Genomic DNA, 16954 nt, shown 5'->3' on the forward strand with positions numbered 1-16954 from the left:
GTAATCCTCTTTTTTGTATTACCCTATCGGCTTTTCGTAGTTTTATGTAAGAATTACTATATTTTTATTTGCATTTGCTCATCCCTTCCTCCAGTTAGAAATATGACATACTTTAACATTTCATAATCTATCCCATTTATTACAGAATAGTTAGAAGACCTCAGAAGTGGAAAAAGTCTGTATTTCAGTGACTGTATTATGATATGTTCTTTATAAATTTATACACAGGCCACAGGAGATTTATGAAGTGCAAGATTTCAAGATTATGGTACTGGAGACAATTTCTGGTACATCACAGAAAGCTGAGGACTTATGAGTTTTCTGACTGAGATTCTTTTTGCTGAAACTTATCAAGAAAATCTTTTGCAAACACCAGGAAAGCATTAGAAGGTTTGTGCAAAAATTTAGGGTTTAGCTACTCTAGACTTCACAAATTCTCAGGCAGCTGTTATGACCTGTAGTCGTAACAACTTTAGACAGGAGATGTGATCTAATCCTCACTGGACTTCCTCTGCATTTAGCATGCATTATTTCCCTGCTCTTCCAGAAGATTATGCAAGATTGGGTTTAGCTCTTTTTCACTTCCACCACTTACAAAATTTCTCAAACCCTCTAACCTCAGCATCCCAGAGACTTCCAGGTCACTCTGGAAAGCACATGGAGGATGGAGAAGGCAGGATTGTGGAAAATGCTATTACTTCTCCTATTTTTTCCCCCAGTCACCCTCGTCTTCCACCCAGTTGTCCTGGGTTAAACCGCAACACAAGCCTACTCAGTCTTCATGTCTAAATACAAAATGGCTATAGATTGCTTGTATCTTTCCTATGATACTTTGTTCCCTCAGCATGTTTGCCACAACTTTGAGACCCATTAGGCAGATTGGTGCAATTACTACTAAATTTAAAACAAAATTAAAAAAAAGTGAATAAACACAAGTCTACATTTAGAACTAGAAGCTAAAGAACATGCCACAAGAGCTTCACCCATACAAATATTTGCATGTGTTGTGATGGCTGTTGCCAGGAAAAGGAGTGAAGGCTGAAGGAAAGAAGAGAAAAAAGTTTAATAAAGTTGAATCTTCTGCATATTTTTAGTAGGACATGTTCCAAGATGCTGCTCTTTTCTTTAAGGTAATGGCAAAGGATACTGCTGCCCAGGGACCAGATATGGTCTTCAACTTCAGTTTAATGGCTTACTGGATGGATTTTTTTTTTCCATATTACTATTGCACAGCATTAAGAGGATTACGAATGTGTGATTCATCAAAGGGATTTTACTGCTCCCCTCAGTACTCAACCAGGAAAAGATTTCCCATTTGGTCTTCAAGTGTTTTGAAAGTTTTGACAAATCATGCAAAGCGCACAACCTTAATTCCTTATGACTAATCAAAAGTAAACTACATCCACTTTAATTCTGTATGAGAGCCTCTGTTCAGGGATTTACTGATCCCCCCTTTTTTTTCCTTTTCCCATTTAACACCTTTAGTTAATTAATCTGAACATTTAAGAGAATTGCTTTTTAGACATCACCTCTACACTCATTCTTATTATTCATCATTAAATCATTTCATTACTGCCCCAAGAGTATTCAAACTTCACAATACCACACCCCCGTCAAGGTCTTTTGGAACATTCACTTTGGAATATCTGCGGTGAACCTTAAACCAGTCAGAGAACTGTCACTGTAGTAGCAGTAGTATTTAAGGAAACTTTTAAATGTGGCCTAGAATTACAGGGAGAAGCTGATCCTTAGGATAACTCTGCAAACTGCAGTAGAATTGCATTACAGTAGAGTTAGGAGTCCACAGATTAAGAACAGAAATGATTAAAATGTCATCATCCAAAACCAGGAAGAAATGTTTTCTTGGATGCCTTATTCATAGGCAGGTAAACATGTACTGGCTTCTATACAAATGCAACCTTCACCCAGATGTGCTGGTTTTCCTAGAACACTGTATTTCCAAAACACAAAATCAGTATCTATATGGATATTCATCTAGCGGCTCTGACTGGATCTTCAGGAGACCTAAAAAGCTTGGTGAAGACCTCCTGCTGCTTTCGTGAGGCTGTGGCCTTTATAATTTCATTATGATTTGTTGTTTTCCTATCATCAATATTTCCAAATTTGATAGAGGGGAAATGGAACATACACCTCAGAACAGTTTGCACTATCGGTAACACTCAGCTGCTTACCTGTTTAACAGTGTAAAGGAGGCGACCATAGCAGTACATCATGACCATCACAGGGATGACCAAGCAGAATATGAAGAGACAGATGATATAGGATGTGGACTTTGCTGACTCCGAGGACCAGCGCACTGAACAGCTTGTACCTGCACCTTCTACCCCGTAACTGCTCCAACCAATCAGAGGGGGCACAGTCCAGACCAGGGAGTAAATCCATGAACCACCAACTGCCAGCAATGCCTTCTGGTAGTCAGCGCTGCGCTTGTTGCACAGGGTGAGTGTGCTGTAGCGTTCGTAGGACAGGACAGCCAGGGAGATCAGGGACACAATGCCTGCAATGAATCAAGCAATTTAAATGCTTACTTTCATTATTCATTATTTCATGTGGCATCCATCTTAAACCCTAAGAAATTAGATGCTTTTCTGGTTATTACGTATTTGAAGCAACAGTAAAAACTATTTACATTATTCTGTATGCTTAAATCCTCGCAGGATTTGGTTGCTCTATCCCTTGTGTCAAATTCTGTGTAACTTGCATTTATCTTATATTGGAAGATTTTTGTACTTCAGACTTTTAAAAGCAGCTTCTCAGATTTAGCTGGTTTTCTATTATCCAAGGGAAATCCATTTTCACATGAACTAATAAAACGTTGAAAGATTCCCTTGCTAAGAAATATTCAATTTTTAACATCCATGAGCATTTTCAAATATTGCATTGACTTTTATACATGCAAAAAGCTTTCAATTCAAGATTGGGAATCCCAAAATGAAAGCAAGTTTTGCACATATGCCCCATCAGCTGGATATATCTTTAGTTCTCACCACTCAGATATGGAAACAACAAACAACCCTTGGCATGACTGTGATACAGCAGGTCATAACTTTATTTACATGTGCACCATATAATCAAGTTTAAAAGTGATTTAAGTTAAAATTGAGCCCTAGCTGCCAGACCAGTTATATCTTACAATCGAAGATTCAAAAATCTGGTTAGTAGGACATTTCTACTCTCTCTTCCAAGATTTGAGGTCCTGACTCCCTCTACTAATCTTCCAACAAATCTGTTAACAGAAAAGATGATCTTCAGAGGAATTCATAGCTGTACTCCATTTTTTCCCCATTTAACTGTCAGCTTTTCTTGTAGCTCCTTCCTAGGCATAGAATAGAGGTGATAGCGCTAGGCTATCCTGTACCCAGGCAAAACACCCCACACAAAGGGCACAGGAGAGGATTCTCCCCAGGCACAGCGTTTTACTTCTCTCCCCTAAAATTCAGTGACTCCTTTCCTATTAGCTGGATGCAGGCACATTCCTGCCATCTTGACAGCAATTTGCAGTTACTCTGTGCAGAGCTGGTTATGGCAGAGGACCCAGGGGGAATGAAAGTACTGCTTGCTGCAATAGGATGCCTTATTTCTCAGGGGAAGAGAAGGCAAAAGGTGTGAGGAGAAGGCAGGTCCTGATGAAGAAAACATCTTTCTTGTTATAAAAGCCCACTGTATATTACAGGGAAGTCAGACTTTTAAAAGTAGATACACTTAGAGCTGTAAAATGACACAGGTCCACTAAATGCAACTGAGTTACACATTTTAAGAGTGTAACTTAAAAGCTTTTTTAAAGCTAGACTATTTTAGAGGCAGAATAGACTTTCTGATTATCCCTCATCTAGTCTGATTTCCTACATTACATAGTTTTGAAAGCCCATTTCCATAATTCCTGCATTAAACACATATGTCAATATAGAAAAAAAAATAAAAATAAAATAAAATAGCAGGTTCTGAAATACAGACTCGGGAACAAAGAATCTACCATTCTCTTCTTGCTTCCAGTTTATCTTCACTTTCTGAGCATTGCCACTTCCCGTGCTTTTACCTGCTCAACTAAAGAGCTTCTCACCATCAAAAGCTTTTAGCTCATGTAGGTACCTAAGGCAAATTTCCAGATTTTATATTGAAACTTAGGCCTCAGTTTTTCTGCATTTTAGATGAGACTGTCATGCACTAATAGAAATCAATCCTGGCAACAAGAAATCTCTCCCCTCCCAGCTGAATGCTCTATAGCAACCCTGTATTATTCTTGCTCTACCTCTGATGGCAACAGAGGGCATTATGTCCCTATTTTGAGGAGATGGCATGTGAGATGTACCTTCAGGCTGAGAATATCCTTCAGTCCTGCAGGTACAGTGTTGCCTAGAAAACCCAAATAGGGTGGTCAAACTTCTCTAGCTCAGGGCCCTGCTTCCTGGGTGGCTGCTTGAGCCATTGGGCTCCCAGGTCAAGTCTGAGCAACGCCTGCTCAACCCTGCAGCTGTGCTGCTGTGCAGCAGCTTCTTATGATGTGTATGATCACAATTTATAGCATTGTTTACACTTCCTCGTATTTTTGCCTGTTGGCCAATAGAAAAAAGACACTCATCTTTTCTCACACTGGTATTTATGATGGACAGCTTTATGAAGTAGATCTGAAGATAACTACCCATGAATGCAAGATTGTTTGCTTTGAGACAAAGAAAAAGCCTCTTTAACTGACATAAAATTAATACTTAGTTATTAAATTAGGACCATGCTGATGCCAGTAAAGAATAAATCAAATATTAGCAGACAAAACCACAAAAGTTGCCTTTAGATTATAGCAAATCATTTTTCTTCTCTATGCAGAAGAAAAAGGAGACTCTTAATTACACATCTTGGCTGGAGCCTTTTCATCTTTATTCACCTTTTACTGTTGAGTTCCACTGAAATGATGTAAACTACATTTTTCTCTGGAGGACAATAACTGTGACATATGGAATCCCAGGCCACAAAAGTTTAGGGAAAAAAAAAAACATTTTTCTTTTTGTCATAGTAAGACTTCAAGATCTGTGCTATACTTGAATTTTTTAATAAGCACTGAAATTAACACCACTGTGCTTTGAGTTCTAATGATTTCAAGACAACATGGGGAAAAGAAAGCACTGAGAAGGCAGCCTATAAGAGATATTAGAATAATTCAATTTTCTTCATGTACTTAAAGTTTATTAATCCCAGCTAACTTTTAAGAAAAATTACAATATTTTGAAAGAATGAAACCAGTACTTTGAAAGACAAAAAAAGGCTGCAGTGAAGAGCCAAAACCAAAACAAAAATTAAACAAGTAGCTTCTTCCCCACAGTGAGATACATTCCATTGCATTGGCTGCAAGTAATAAAAACACCTATTACCCAGGGAGGAAGAACCTAAACAACAGGGGCCATGACAACCCTCTCTGTCTGCTTTGTGTGATTTTGTGCAGTGTACACAAACTTGGGACCCTCTGCACCCCAACACTGCAGTTCTACCCAACCAAGGGTCTTTCATCTTAACACAGAAATCAGGAATAGACAAAACCAAAACAGAATGTCCATCAAGAAACAACTCTGTTCCAATACCATGGTAGGTTATCAGCTCCAATGTCACCATTTGCTAAGAATACCCTTAGCTTTTTAATTTTAAAAAGTGGGGTTTTGGTTTTTGGGTTTTTTAAAGCTCACTCTCATTTGATGCATTGCAGCAGATACATAGGCCTAATTTGCTGGACTGAAACAAGATTATTTCCTAACAAAGGCAAAACCTGGTTTTGTATTCAGTATTTAGTTTGACACTGGATGAAAGTTAAAAACAGGGATCAGGTGTGCAAGTTAGTGAATGAGCTGCCAACAAAAACCTGATTATTGCCTTGTCCTCTACATGCTTTTCAATAGCACTCAGTATGATCTTCATAATTTTTCCAGGTACTGAAAATTTTTCCACACTTTCAGTCTTCCCTTTCACCCTTCTTGTAATCCAGTTTAGATAAAGTAGAATACAGCTTCTCACTTTTCATTGTGCCTACTATTTCTGCATATCAGACTTGTGTCATATGCATTTAACTGTTGTGGTCTTTGTCAGAAATCCTGCAGTTATCTGTATTCTATTTTATACCCTATCTATTGCAGTCATAAGAATTTGTGAGAATCTCAGCTTTAAAATAAAAAGCAATTAAAAACTTTAGACTTATGGCAGAGGAAAAGATTTGAATGTGATCTCCATAGTCTTAACCAGAAAATAATTTAAAAATTATTTAAGTTATAAAAAGGAAAAAGCTAATTATAATTTCAAGCTAAGCACAATGCTTTATGCAAGCATTTCAGTCTTATTTTTGCAATAGCATTTATGACTGGCTTGACTGTGTATATGGATTTGAAATGAGTAATGCTTTTCTAAAATTGAAACAAAATTAAGTTCAGGAATTGAAAATCTAAACAGAATTTGCCTCCAACAAATATTTAGGGTCTTGAGCTGGTACCTAGCCAAGTAACTCCACAGGAGTCAATCACAGTGAGAAATGTAATTTGTTCTTCCAACATTTCATGCAAATACAGGAACAAAGCTGAGGTTCTCACTAAGCAGTACTGGAAAATGACATAAAAATCCACTGCAGATTGAATTACAGAAACAAATAATTATTAAAAAATTAACCATGGAAATAAGTGACTTTGAGACAAGCTGGATGTGAGGCAAAAGCCTTTCCTGCACAGCAATTAGTTGCAGTGCAAGAAACTCAATTTCAAGTTGTAAACCAGGATAGGCATGCATTTATAGGACTATCATCTGAGTCGTTACCTACTATTTACTTTCATTTAAAGATCTTCCTGGCAGCACAGCAGAAAATATGCTGTGAAGGACACAGCAAATCATTATGCTTTGTCCCCGTGAATCCCAGCTAAGAGCACAACATTTCGTATTAGTTTTTGCTGGTTTACACTGCATACTGATGCAGTAACTGGAAATAGGATGCAGCTTGCCAATCATCTGTAGGTTATCATAAACTGAGTCCCAGAGATTCTGTCTACACTGGATGTTTCGACTATGAATTTAAGTGTATTTGCCCTGTTAAATCTCCTGAAGGTCATTATCCTACATCATGATTAGAGTCCTGGAGCATCACACTTGCATGACATAATGATATCCTGCACTGCATTCTGGTTCCCAAAGATGAAGGGCAATGAAAAGAAGCCAGCGGTAAGCTTAGGCACACTGAGCTTGGAGGAATGCAATGGCATTCCTTCTTCCACATGACATTAAAGCAGGAAAACTAAATCAAATTGCTCAGAAAAGGCCAACATGATTTTATTGCACGCAATCCCCATCCAGGCTGATTTTACCCACTCACAGTAAGTCATTCACTCACACTCTCACACCCACAAACACGAAGGTCTGTATTTTACAGGTCTGTCCAGGACCTCTTGTGCAACAGGGAGAAGAAGGGATTCTGGCTATCAGTTCATCAAACCTCTTGCTTACAGGTACCTCCCTGGCAACAAACTGAGGTTTTCAAGAGGCACCACTCCTGTTGAAGCCAGGCCACCCTGCAGTGGTGAAGAGTGAATTTGGAGATACAGTGAGAAGCAGCTGAAAGAACATTTGCATGAATGGAGGAAACATGCTCTGATCTCCACTTAGAAATGCCTTATTGGTAAACACTTAACACGGTGTCTTGGGTTCAGCAGCAGCAGTCATTTTTTTTTCTCCTTCTTAGTAGCTGGTGCAGTGCTGTGTTTTTTGACTTTCGGCCTGGAAACAGTGCTGATAACACCGATGTTTTTAGTTATTGCTCAGTAATGTTTACTCTGACCAAGGACTTTCTGAGTCTCATGCTCTGCCAGGGAGGAAGCAGAGACAGGACACCTGACCCAAACTGACCAAAGAGGTATTCCATACCACAGCACATCATGCCTGGGATGTAACTGGGAGTTACACGGAAGGGCGAGTGCACTGCTGGAGTGGGGCAAGGTATTGGTCTGCAGGTGGTGGTGAGGTGCTGTATTCTGTTCCCTTGTTATTTCCTTTAACATTATTATTATTGGTGGCAGCAGCAGTGATTTGTGTTATACCTTAGTTACTGGACTGTTCTTATCTCAACCCATGGGAGTTATATTCTTTCGATTCTCCTTCCCATCCCTCCGGGAGTGGGGGGAAGAAAGAGGGGGGGAGGTGGGGGGGTGGACTGCGTGGTTCTGATTTATGGCCTGGGCTTAAATCATGGCACACGGGAAGCAGGTAGGTTTCTCAGAAATGTTGTATGTTCTAACACAGGTACATTCCCTTCCCCCTAGTCCCTCAGGCTTCAGCTCCTAAATCTGCTGCTCTGTTAGGTGGAGAATATGCTAACATTCTCCGTGGTACTATGAGACAGTGGTAAGATGCAAAAGGAAGAAAAGTTTTTTGTGACTATATGCACCCCAAACTGGGAATACTGGGGAATCGTATGCTAAGGTATTCTTCTGCTGTTTCTTCTGGCTGCCGTCCTTCATCACACTTCCCAAGGACTTAGAGGTAAACATAGAACAACATGGTAAAAGCTCTTTTCAAATGAAGGCTCTTACTAGCTCAATTTTACGGTTTCAAGTTTAATTCCAAGTTGTGCTGCTGAATGGTATTACATAAATATGTTACTGAATTATACAAAACTACTTTGATCAGTGACTCAGTGCTATTTTCTAGGGAAGTAACTTTGCTGAATTTAAATGAGAGCATGTCTGTAAGTTCTTTACAGAAGTAAAAAAAAAAACCCCACAAATCAAAGTGCAACATAAACAATTTAAGTAATTTAAAAGACATGCCCTTTCCAACATATATGCACTTCTGTGTTTCCTTAGAAACCTTTCTGAAAACGCTTCCCAGCATCATTCCTCATGGACTGTGCATGCAATACAATTGGTAGGTCTAGTATTCACAAGGCAGGTTTGGAAGCAGCAAGAGGGGAAAAAAAAATGCAACAAGATCTCTTTCTAACGGTAGCTTAATCTTCAGGTGAAATTTTATCAGCTCTGGATCAAAGTACCTTACCTAACACCTGCCACAGCACTGGAGACTTTGAGAGCCCACATGGAACAAACTGTGCTATCATCAGCTTTGATTCCATCTTTTAGGTATTAGTTACTGCTAATACTGATAAGGAAAACTCCTGGGCTATGCTTACCTTAAAGTCAATGCATTTATTCCACAAAAATACAGCCATTTCCACCACAGAGATTGCTGCCATCAGAGACTTCCTTGCAGGTGAGGAGGTCAGAATATTACGATGATAAAAGCAGAAACTTTCAAAAGCTGACTCATCTGGCAAAAGGGGGGGGGGGGGTGTGGCATTTCCGTCATCTGTTGACCTGATCACTGACCTCCTCACAACATATACACTTTTGCAAAAATTCAGAAACTACTGAGGGGCACAGCATCATGGGAAGAAAGAACAAAACCTGATAACTGTTAAAAAAATATAAAGAAGTATTCTGGTTTTCTTATTAGCTCTAAGTCTCAAAACACACACTTAACTCCTACAGTGAAGACAGTCAAGTCCTATCTCATTTATAGTCTCCAGCTTATATCTCCTCTTCTTGTGTGACACTGCCACAAATGGCAGTGAGAATGTTGATCAGCCTGCAAAGTCTGGGATAGGCAGCCCAGAATGAAACAAACTCAGCTAAGCTAACAGAACACAGTTATATTAGTCAAGTTGGTTAACAACTTCCACAGCCGCTAGTGCTAGTGGGAAAGCAGCATCCAATGAACAAGGTGGAGAAACAAGTGAGAGATTGTGAACATGGAATTTTACAAAATCATTTTCCTCATGGGCTTTGGTAGGTGTTTTGGTTTTGTGGGTTTTGTTTTGTTTCTTCAGTTTTTAAGGTAAGAAGCACAACTGAATATTCAAAGGGATGCAAACAGGTGTGGAGAATGGCAGACATAGGGGCCTGTGGCTGCTCTTCCTTCCCTGCTCCTTCCCCCCAGAATATTACTCACTTTAAACTTTTCCCTCACAAACGAAAAGAGATACACAATTTATAAACCAAAATCCATCTCTCAACAGATTTTGGCAGAAGACCCCAAACATTTCCAGAATTGAAAAGAAAGCCCACTGAACCTAGAGGACTTTCCAGAATTAAGATGAATAGACTGAAACTGAGCACTGGCCTTGGTGGACAAACAGCCAATACTAGCCCGACTTGCTTGAACTTTACAGCTCAGTATCTACACTTTAGCGAATAAACAAATCATAATAAATTAACCTCTGATATAGCAAATCACAGTGTGAATACAGCAGCTCCTGATAAATTCAGTGCCAATATAAATGATACAAACTGTAGAGAAGTGCATGGATGCTTCAGTAATTGACAGAAGCAGCTGAGAATGGGATGTGCTCCCAAAACATTACTGGGTATATTTGGATATGCCTATTAAATGTTTATAATAGGCATTGAACATACAGTAAAAGCAATCAAATATTCTTGCATTTGGTGATTTATTCATTGAATGCTCCCACGTGTTAGTGGTCATAACACCATTTTCTTTGGATCTTTAAGGCATTAGAAACATTTCTACTTACTTGAAATAGAGAAAATGTTTCCCACAATCATTTGTTACATATTAGTAGTTACAGCCAGTTTTTAAACGCTGGCAGTCTCAGCTTTCAAAACATAGGCTACTTCAAATATCAGCAATTCACTTTGAATAGACATAAATGCAACAGTAGCTATTTATCTAATGCCTGTAATTATTTGTTTCTTTTGCATAGATGACTTCTAGTCATGAGTCCATTAGAGAAGGCAATCATTCCTTTCCCTAAAGAATTCCCTTCCTGCTTAACTCTAAGGGGAGTCACAGTTTAACTCTGCACTTGAAAGAAATCACTGCAAAATCACTGTTGCATTCAAGCCTGTTGGGACAAATCTGACAGCAAACATTACTGGCCCTGTTCAGTAAACCTTTCCTGCTCTTTTCTCAAGAGTCATTTCTGTTTCCTCTCTCCATTCCCTTCCTTCTGTGTTTGGCGATACCTTCAATACAGACAATATGTATTACTTTCAATAATAGAGAATTATTTGGTTTATTCTTTCCCCCATTGCTGAATTTTTAAATACACATACATTGTGCTTTAATGGTGACCTTAATTCTTAGCTATATCTTGTAACTTAATATGTATCACTGAGTAGTACTATGCTTTTCTGCTGTTATTAATAAGTTTATCCATCAACCAACCAGCCAACTACTCCTAGTGGTATAAATATAGCAAAGAACTCCCTTTTGCATCTCAATGATACCAGCATAGTACAAAACCCCCCGCAAAATAAACAAAAAAACCAAACCAAAACAAAAAACCAAAAAACAAACCCAAAATCAAAATTGAATATTAATTTTGCTCTCATTTTCCGTTCGTTATGCAGGATCCCTCTGCATTCTGGACAGCAGGCTAGCACTTGCAAATTCAGCCTCCTAAATCAGCTGCCTCCTTATCAGTGTATTTATCCAGCTGCCATAAGGAATCAGAATAAAATATAATGTCAGCACTAGATGGAGCTCCTATACAGCAACATCTCAGGAGAAATCTTTGGGGCTTGTGAGCCTGTGAAAGCAGGGATGGATGGGTGTACAGTGCTAGCATAGTAGGAGGATGCTCCCAGGGCACCACTGCAGCAGCCCCATGTCCATATATGTCCATACTCACACTGTCTTTCAGAGCCCCCATCTCCAGCCAGGAGTGCTCCTTTGCTTTCCAAACAGGCACAGATCCCCAGGACCCTCCTTCATGCTGAGCATCTGCACAGATGTAATACATAGCCTGTAGTCTCAGGGTTTTCCTACATACAAGGTATAGTACCAAGCAAGCTTAGAGGTGAAATTACAGTGTATTACATCATTACATCATCTGCCAGAGGCAAGCTTCCACCACAGCACACCTAGCTAACTTCCCTCCTACAAGCCTGTGCTTTTTCACTGAATGTAACTGCTCATTTTTAATAACAAAGGTATATGTCTAGAGATTTTAAAATGATTCTACTCTCTGCTTTTTTCATCAGTTACTATTCCTAGGGAGGGAACACACTAGAAATATTTACTCTTCGGAGTCGATTTTCCGTCATAAGGTCGAGTGGACAAACTGTTTGTTATAATAATTAGCTATTAACTGGTCAATAACTAGTCATATCTGATAATATAAATGCAGTGTAAAAAATACGTAGATCAGTCTTTACATGGCCCTTGGGCCAACATGTTCTTATGGAGTTTTACAATCCAACAACGTCATGTGCTATGAAGGTGGGATGAAACAGTAGAGAAGGCTGCACCTACCTCTACCCATGATGACTTTGCTTGCTAAAGGATGTGCAGTGAGGAGAAGCAGTATTAACCCTTCAGAAGGACCTCAGAAGAGGAGATCTTTTGCTACATCCATTAAGACATAGTTTGTAAATGATGCAGACAGAAATCCTTTGCAGTGTATTTCATCTAGCAGACGAGTCTACTCTGCAGTAGTAGATTGGTGGAAATTGCACTAGAGAACATAGTAGTGGATGTATACAGAGGTATGACATGCTGGGACAAGCCAGCATGGCTAGCATGAGGGAAGCCATGCCTTACTAATTCGTTAGAAGTCCTTGGCAGTGCCATGCAGGCAGGGATGATACATTCAATAAAGCCTACTTGGATTTCCAAAAAAAACTTTGACTAGCCCAGGATAGTAAGCTGCCTTACAATAACAGAAGTTTTCACATAGATAAATAATTGATTAGAGGCAGAAAATAAAGAACAGGAGAAAACAGTTTTCTCATTGGAAACTGTGGCCAGCAAAGTCCCCTATGGATCTGTGCTAGGCCCTGGGTTATTCATCACATTAATAGATTGTCTGGAAGAGATAGCAATGAGTGAATTTTGCTGATTATACTACACTGAATAACTCCAAATCAACAAAAGCTAACTGTGAAGTACTGCAGAGCAACCTCATGAAACACTCACTGAGCAGATGAAATGCAATACTGATGTAAACTGCCATATGTGGAGAAAACCAGCCCTAGCTTTAAATACACAGTGATTGTTTCTGACTGACTTACTGCTCTGCAAAGTGAGTTATGATAGATAGTTTTATGCAAAACACTTCCACTCAGCAGCAATCCTCAGCAGCATGTAGAAAAGCAAACATCAGGGCACATTAGAAAAGGAAAATGGAGTTAAAAACCCCAGAAAATGTGAAAAGTTGGATGGCGGAAGATTATTTAGAGTTTCTCATAATACAAGAACTGGGTTTTCAAATGAAATCATCAGGTTGCAGCCTTAATTACAGGAGAAGGTGCTTTTCTTTGCATAGTATATAGTCAATAAGTAGAATTCCTTGATATATTATATCAATATATATATTATATATTAATTTTACAGGGTTCACAACAGCAAGCAGTCTGGGAGATAAATCCAGGGAGACCCAGACTGCTGGGACTACTCACTGGAAAAATATCATTGGATGCTGAAGGTTATCCTAACTCTAAGTTTAGTATTCTAGACACATTAACTGAGCAAATATTTAGTACATGAACACACAACCCTCTGCAAGGCACAACTCTTATTTAGTTGTTGGTAGGAAGAAACACTTACAGCATAGTAAGAGGCCATTACCTGCTTGTATCTACTATTAATATTTCTTTCCCAAAGGTCTGAGTGCCCCAACCCCAGAAAAGATATTAATACTTGTAAAACTCATTCTCATGCTCAAATTCCTTGTTAAACACCCCTTGATGCACTGAGCAGTAGAGAAAAACTGTTATATAGAGCAAACCAGATGGTGATACACCTACTGCTCCCATCACAAACAATATTAAGCTATGGCTTTGTATTTCCTTACAACCTGCTTTCTACCCATTAGAAAAAGCCCATTTAAATCCTGACTGGCATATTTAGCTGGCAGTCTTTCATCCTACTCCTCTGATGCAGTTTTTGCCTCTCACAAGGATATTAAATAGAAATACACTTTCAGTTTTAAGAAGCACACACAGTAAAGCAATCCTCAGCGTCATCACAGTGTTTCTGGTCCTCAGCCCTCTCACACTACCACATGTTCTCTCTTTGAAAACTGAGCAGATCAAAACCAGAGCAAAATTTGGTAGTTTGGATAAACTTAGGCAAACTGCTTGGATTTGTTACAAAGACTTAAATCGAAAAGCTGCTTTGTGCACCATAGTTAGTGCATGGAACATACATATAGAACACACCCAAATACCACGTCAATACTCTACCCTTTCATTAAGGGTCAGAATTTGTAACTCCTCATCCCTACCATATTAATTCCTACCCTAGAACTGTGCTTAATTAACTCCTGCTGAACTGTCACTGAGGCAGATGGCTTAGCTGCAGGGATGGCCATCAGCCTCCTGCGTGGTGCTTGCTCTCCTGCCGCAGGTGGAGAGGAAGGCAGCGCCCCTGACCACAACGTCAGATCCCTGCTCCAGGATACTCCGCTTGTGCTGCCTGCTGTGCCGCATGCTAACAGCTTGGATAATTTCATTAGGATGATTAAACCTGTCAGTGTAAAGAGATCCCCTGGCAATTTCTTAAACAGACTGAATGCAGAACAGAAGTTACCCACAAATTGTAAATTTGGCAAACAACAATGCTTCAGTGTGCACATGCACATAAGAATTAAGTCTAATGCAGATCCAGTGGTATTTGACCATTGCATGCTCTAAAATTTTCATAAGAACAAGTTAAAGTAGATTATCTGGTTTTTTTTTGTAAAATTCATGCCATTTCTTAGTTCAAAGCAAATCTCGACAGATGTTAGCATGCTATTCCAATACTCTGTACTAGACTCAGACAACAGTTAGATACCAAGCAATAAAATGTCACATATGTGAATTAACTAATGGTTTTGAATCTTGAAAATTGTTACAGTCCTAATCTAAGCACAGGTTTGCATTGCCATTGATTTTTAAAGATATTCAAACTACTTCTCATGAAAAATTTTCACACTCAAGTCCACTTTTTTCCTACCCTTTCAGCATGTAACTTTTCATCTATCAACTCATCTGAAGCCTGCCCCCTTTGATCCCTTCTTACCATAGTTATCTACTACTTCTGCTGGGGATTGTATTAGTGAAACCAATAGCAACAGTGGAACAATAGAGAAAAAGAAAACAAAAAACATAACAACCAAAACACAACAGAAAATACAATTGAGAAATAACACTAGAAAGTTAGCACCTATTGAACATCTGCCTCCAATAAAACACTACAAAATGTATGTAAAGATTTACAGCTTACCCCCAGTGAGTCACCTTCTGCATTGTGGTTGCCATACTTGTGTAGGGAAGAGCAAAAGTTTGTAGGTGGCCATAGGATGAGATTGTACTTCAAACATATTGGCATCTCTCTGTGAAACAGCTTTAAGAAACCACAAACAGGAGATACTTCTAATGTAATTTTATCACATTTTGGGAAGACTTGTTGGATGGAATTGCCCAGAGCCATTGAGCCTGATGCTGACAGCTGGAATTAGAAACTTTCAGCTGCAGCAAATGAAGACTTACATTGTTATAACACAGTAGTTTTAAAGATGGTGCCCAAGTAACCTTGATTAAGGCATTACAATCTGGACGGGGAGGGGAGTCAAGCAGGCCCAGGGAACCTGAGGCATTCACCCTTGTATGGGGTGAATGCTGGCCCATCTGCCTCCCCTGATCTGCATTGGGCCAGCACAGCATGGGGAGAGAGACAGGTCCCAGGCCAGTCAGGGGTCAAAGCACAGGGACACTCCAAGAACAGTAACGGTGGGATGTCGGGGGGGAAGAAGCAGCCCATGGAGTGGTGCTCCCTTGCATCTTCTATCTGAAGGTATTAAATGTTCCTCCTGCCTGGATCAATTATAGAAAATTTCCAGCAAACAGAGGTCATTTTGACAGTATTAAAAAGACCCAAGCAACCCACAACAAAAACAAACCCACAAACCTTCCAGTAATCCAATCCTGTTAGCTGTGATTTCACAGGTGAGTCATAGCTGTGGAATCACAACAGAAACATTAAATGGTCTGCAAATCAATAGAGGCTGTAGTTTATTAACTTACTAGACATTTACTGAATCTCCACTTTAAGAAAGTTTCTCAGCTAGCATTGATACCTAGAAAAATACAAATGTAAACAGAATAGCTCCAGCTTTTGAAGAAACTTATCTTGCCATGTCAGCACGCTCTTTTAACAAACTACTGCTAATTATTATTTACTCCCCTTAATAGATTTGTCTAATTAGAAAAAGTGGCAGAAACATTTAACAGTGAAGATTAGCCACAGCTGAGAAAAAGGGGAAAAAATGAAATTGATAGCTATTACCTATTACTGTTATTATTTGGAGCTATGCCAATAGTCTTGTATTCCTTTTATCACTGAAAAGCCTGTAAGTATTCATTTGCTTACTAGACTGGAAGATGTAGCATTCTGCTTAAATGCTTCCAAAAAAAAGAAATGGACATAGAAAATGAATGTCCTCAGTTAAGAAAAAGCCACTAGGAATATAGCTTGGATTTAAATAGCCAGAGATAATATCCTCCCTCTCATATAATTCAGGGACTGCAAGGGAAATGTTAAAGTTTTGCAAAAAATTATCAAATTCTGTTCAGGTATGTCAGTACATAGATGCTCTTAAAGAGTTACTGGAGACTATTAAGCACATAGTTAAATGGAATATGATTTAATAGCCTTTCACAACCAAAGTCCTTTGCTCTCTAATATGCTTTTTTCCATTGAATATTGTTTATGTACTGGGCTCCAGTTTAATTCTTTTTGCACACTGAAGGACCAGAAAGTCAAATATATTTTAATAACTATTTCTTTACATGATTTCTGTTTTTTCCTGAAGTAATAAAAAACTGACATCAGGCACAGCACTGCTTGGGTTAATGCTGGGACCCAGGATTAAGGAAAAGGGCCTGCAAATGCAAATGATTAAACTGAACTCTGACAG

The 16954-nt window shown here is 39.1% G+C and overlaps 1 protein-coding gene across 1 annotated transcript in view; it reads right to left on the bottom strand.

The window, feature by feature from the left end:
* Window positions 1–16954, bottom strand: part of LOC134157743 (opsin-3-like) — an 87019-nt gene that overhangs the window by 55348 nt on the left and 14717 nt on the right. Inside the window, exon 3 of the mRNA XM_062607023.1 lies at window positions 2193–2518. Within this exon, the coding sequence (XP_062463007.1) occupies window positions 2193–2518 (326 nt within the window). The remainder of the gene's footprint in view (window positions 1–2192; window positions 2519–16954) is intronic.

The sequence above is a fragment of the Pezoporus occidentalis genome, unplaced genomic scaffold (assembly GCF_034315485.1).
Source record: "Pezoporus occidentalis ecotype Australia unplaced genomic scaffold, CSIRO_AGI_Poc_V1 ctg99, whole genome shotgun sequence".
Lineage (NCBI taxonomy): Eukaryota > Metazoa > Chordata > Aves > Psittaciformes > Psittacidae > Pezoporus > Pezoporus occidentalis.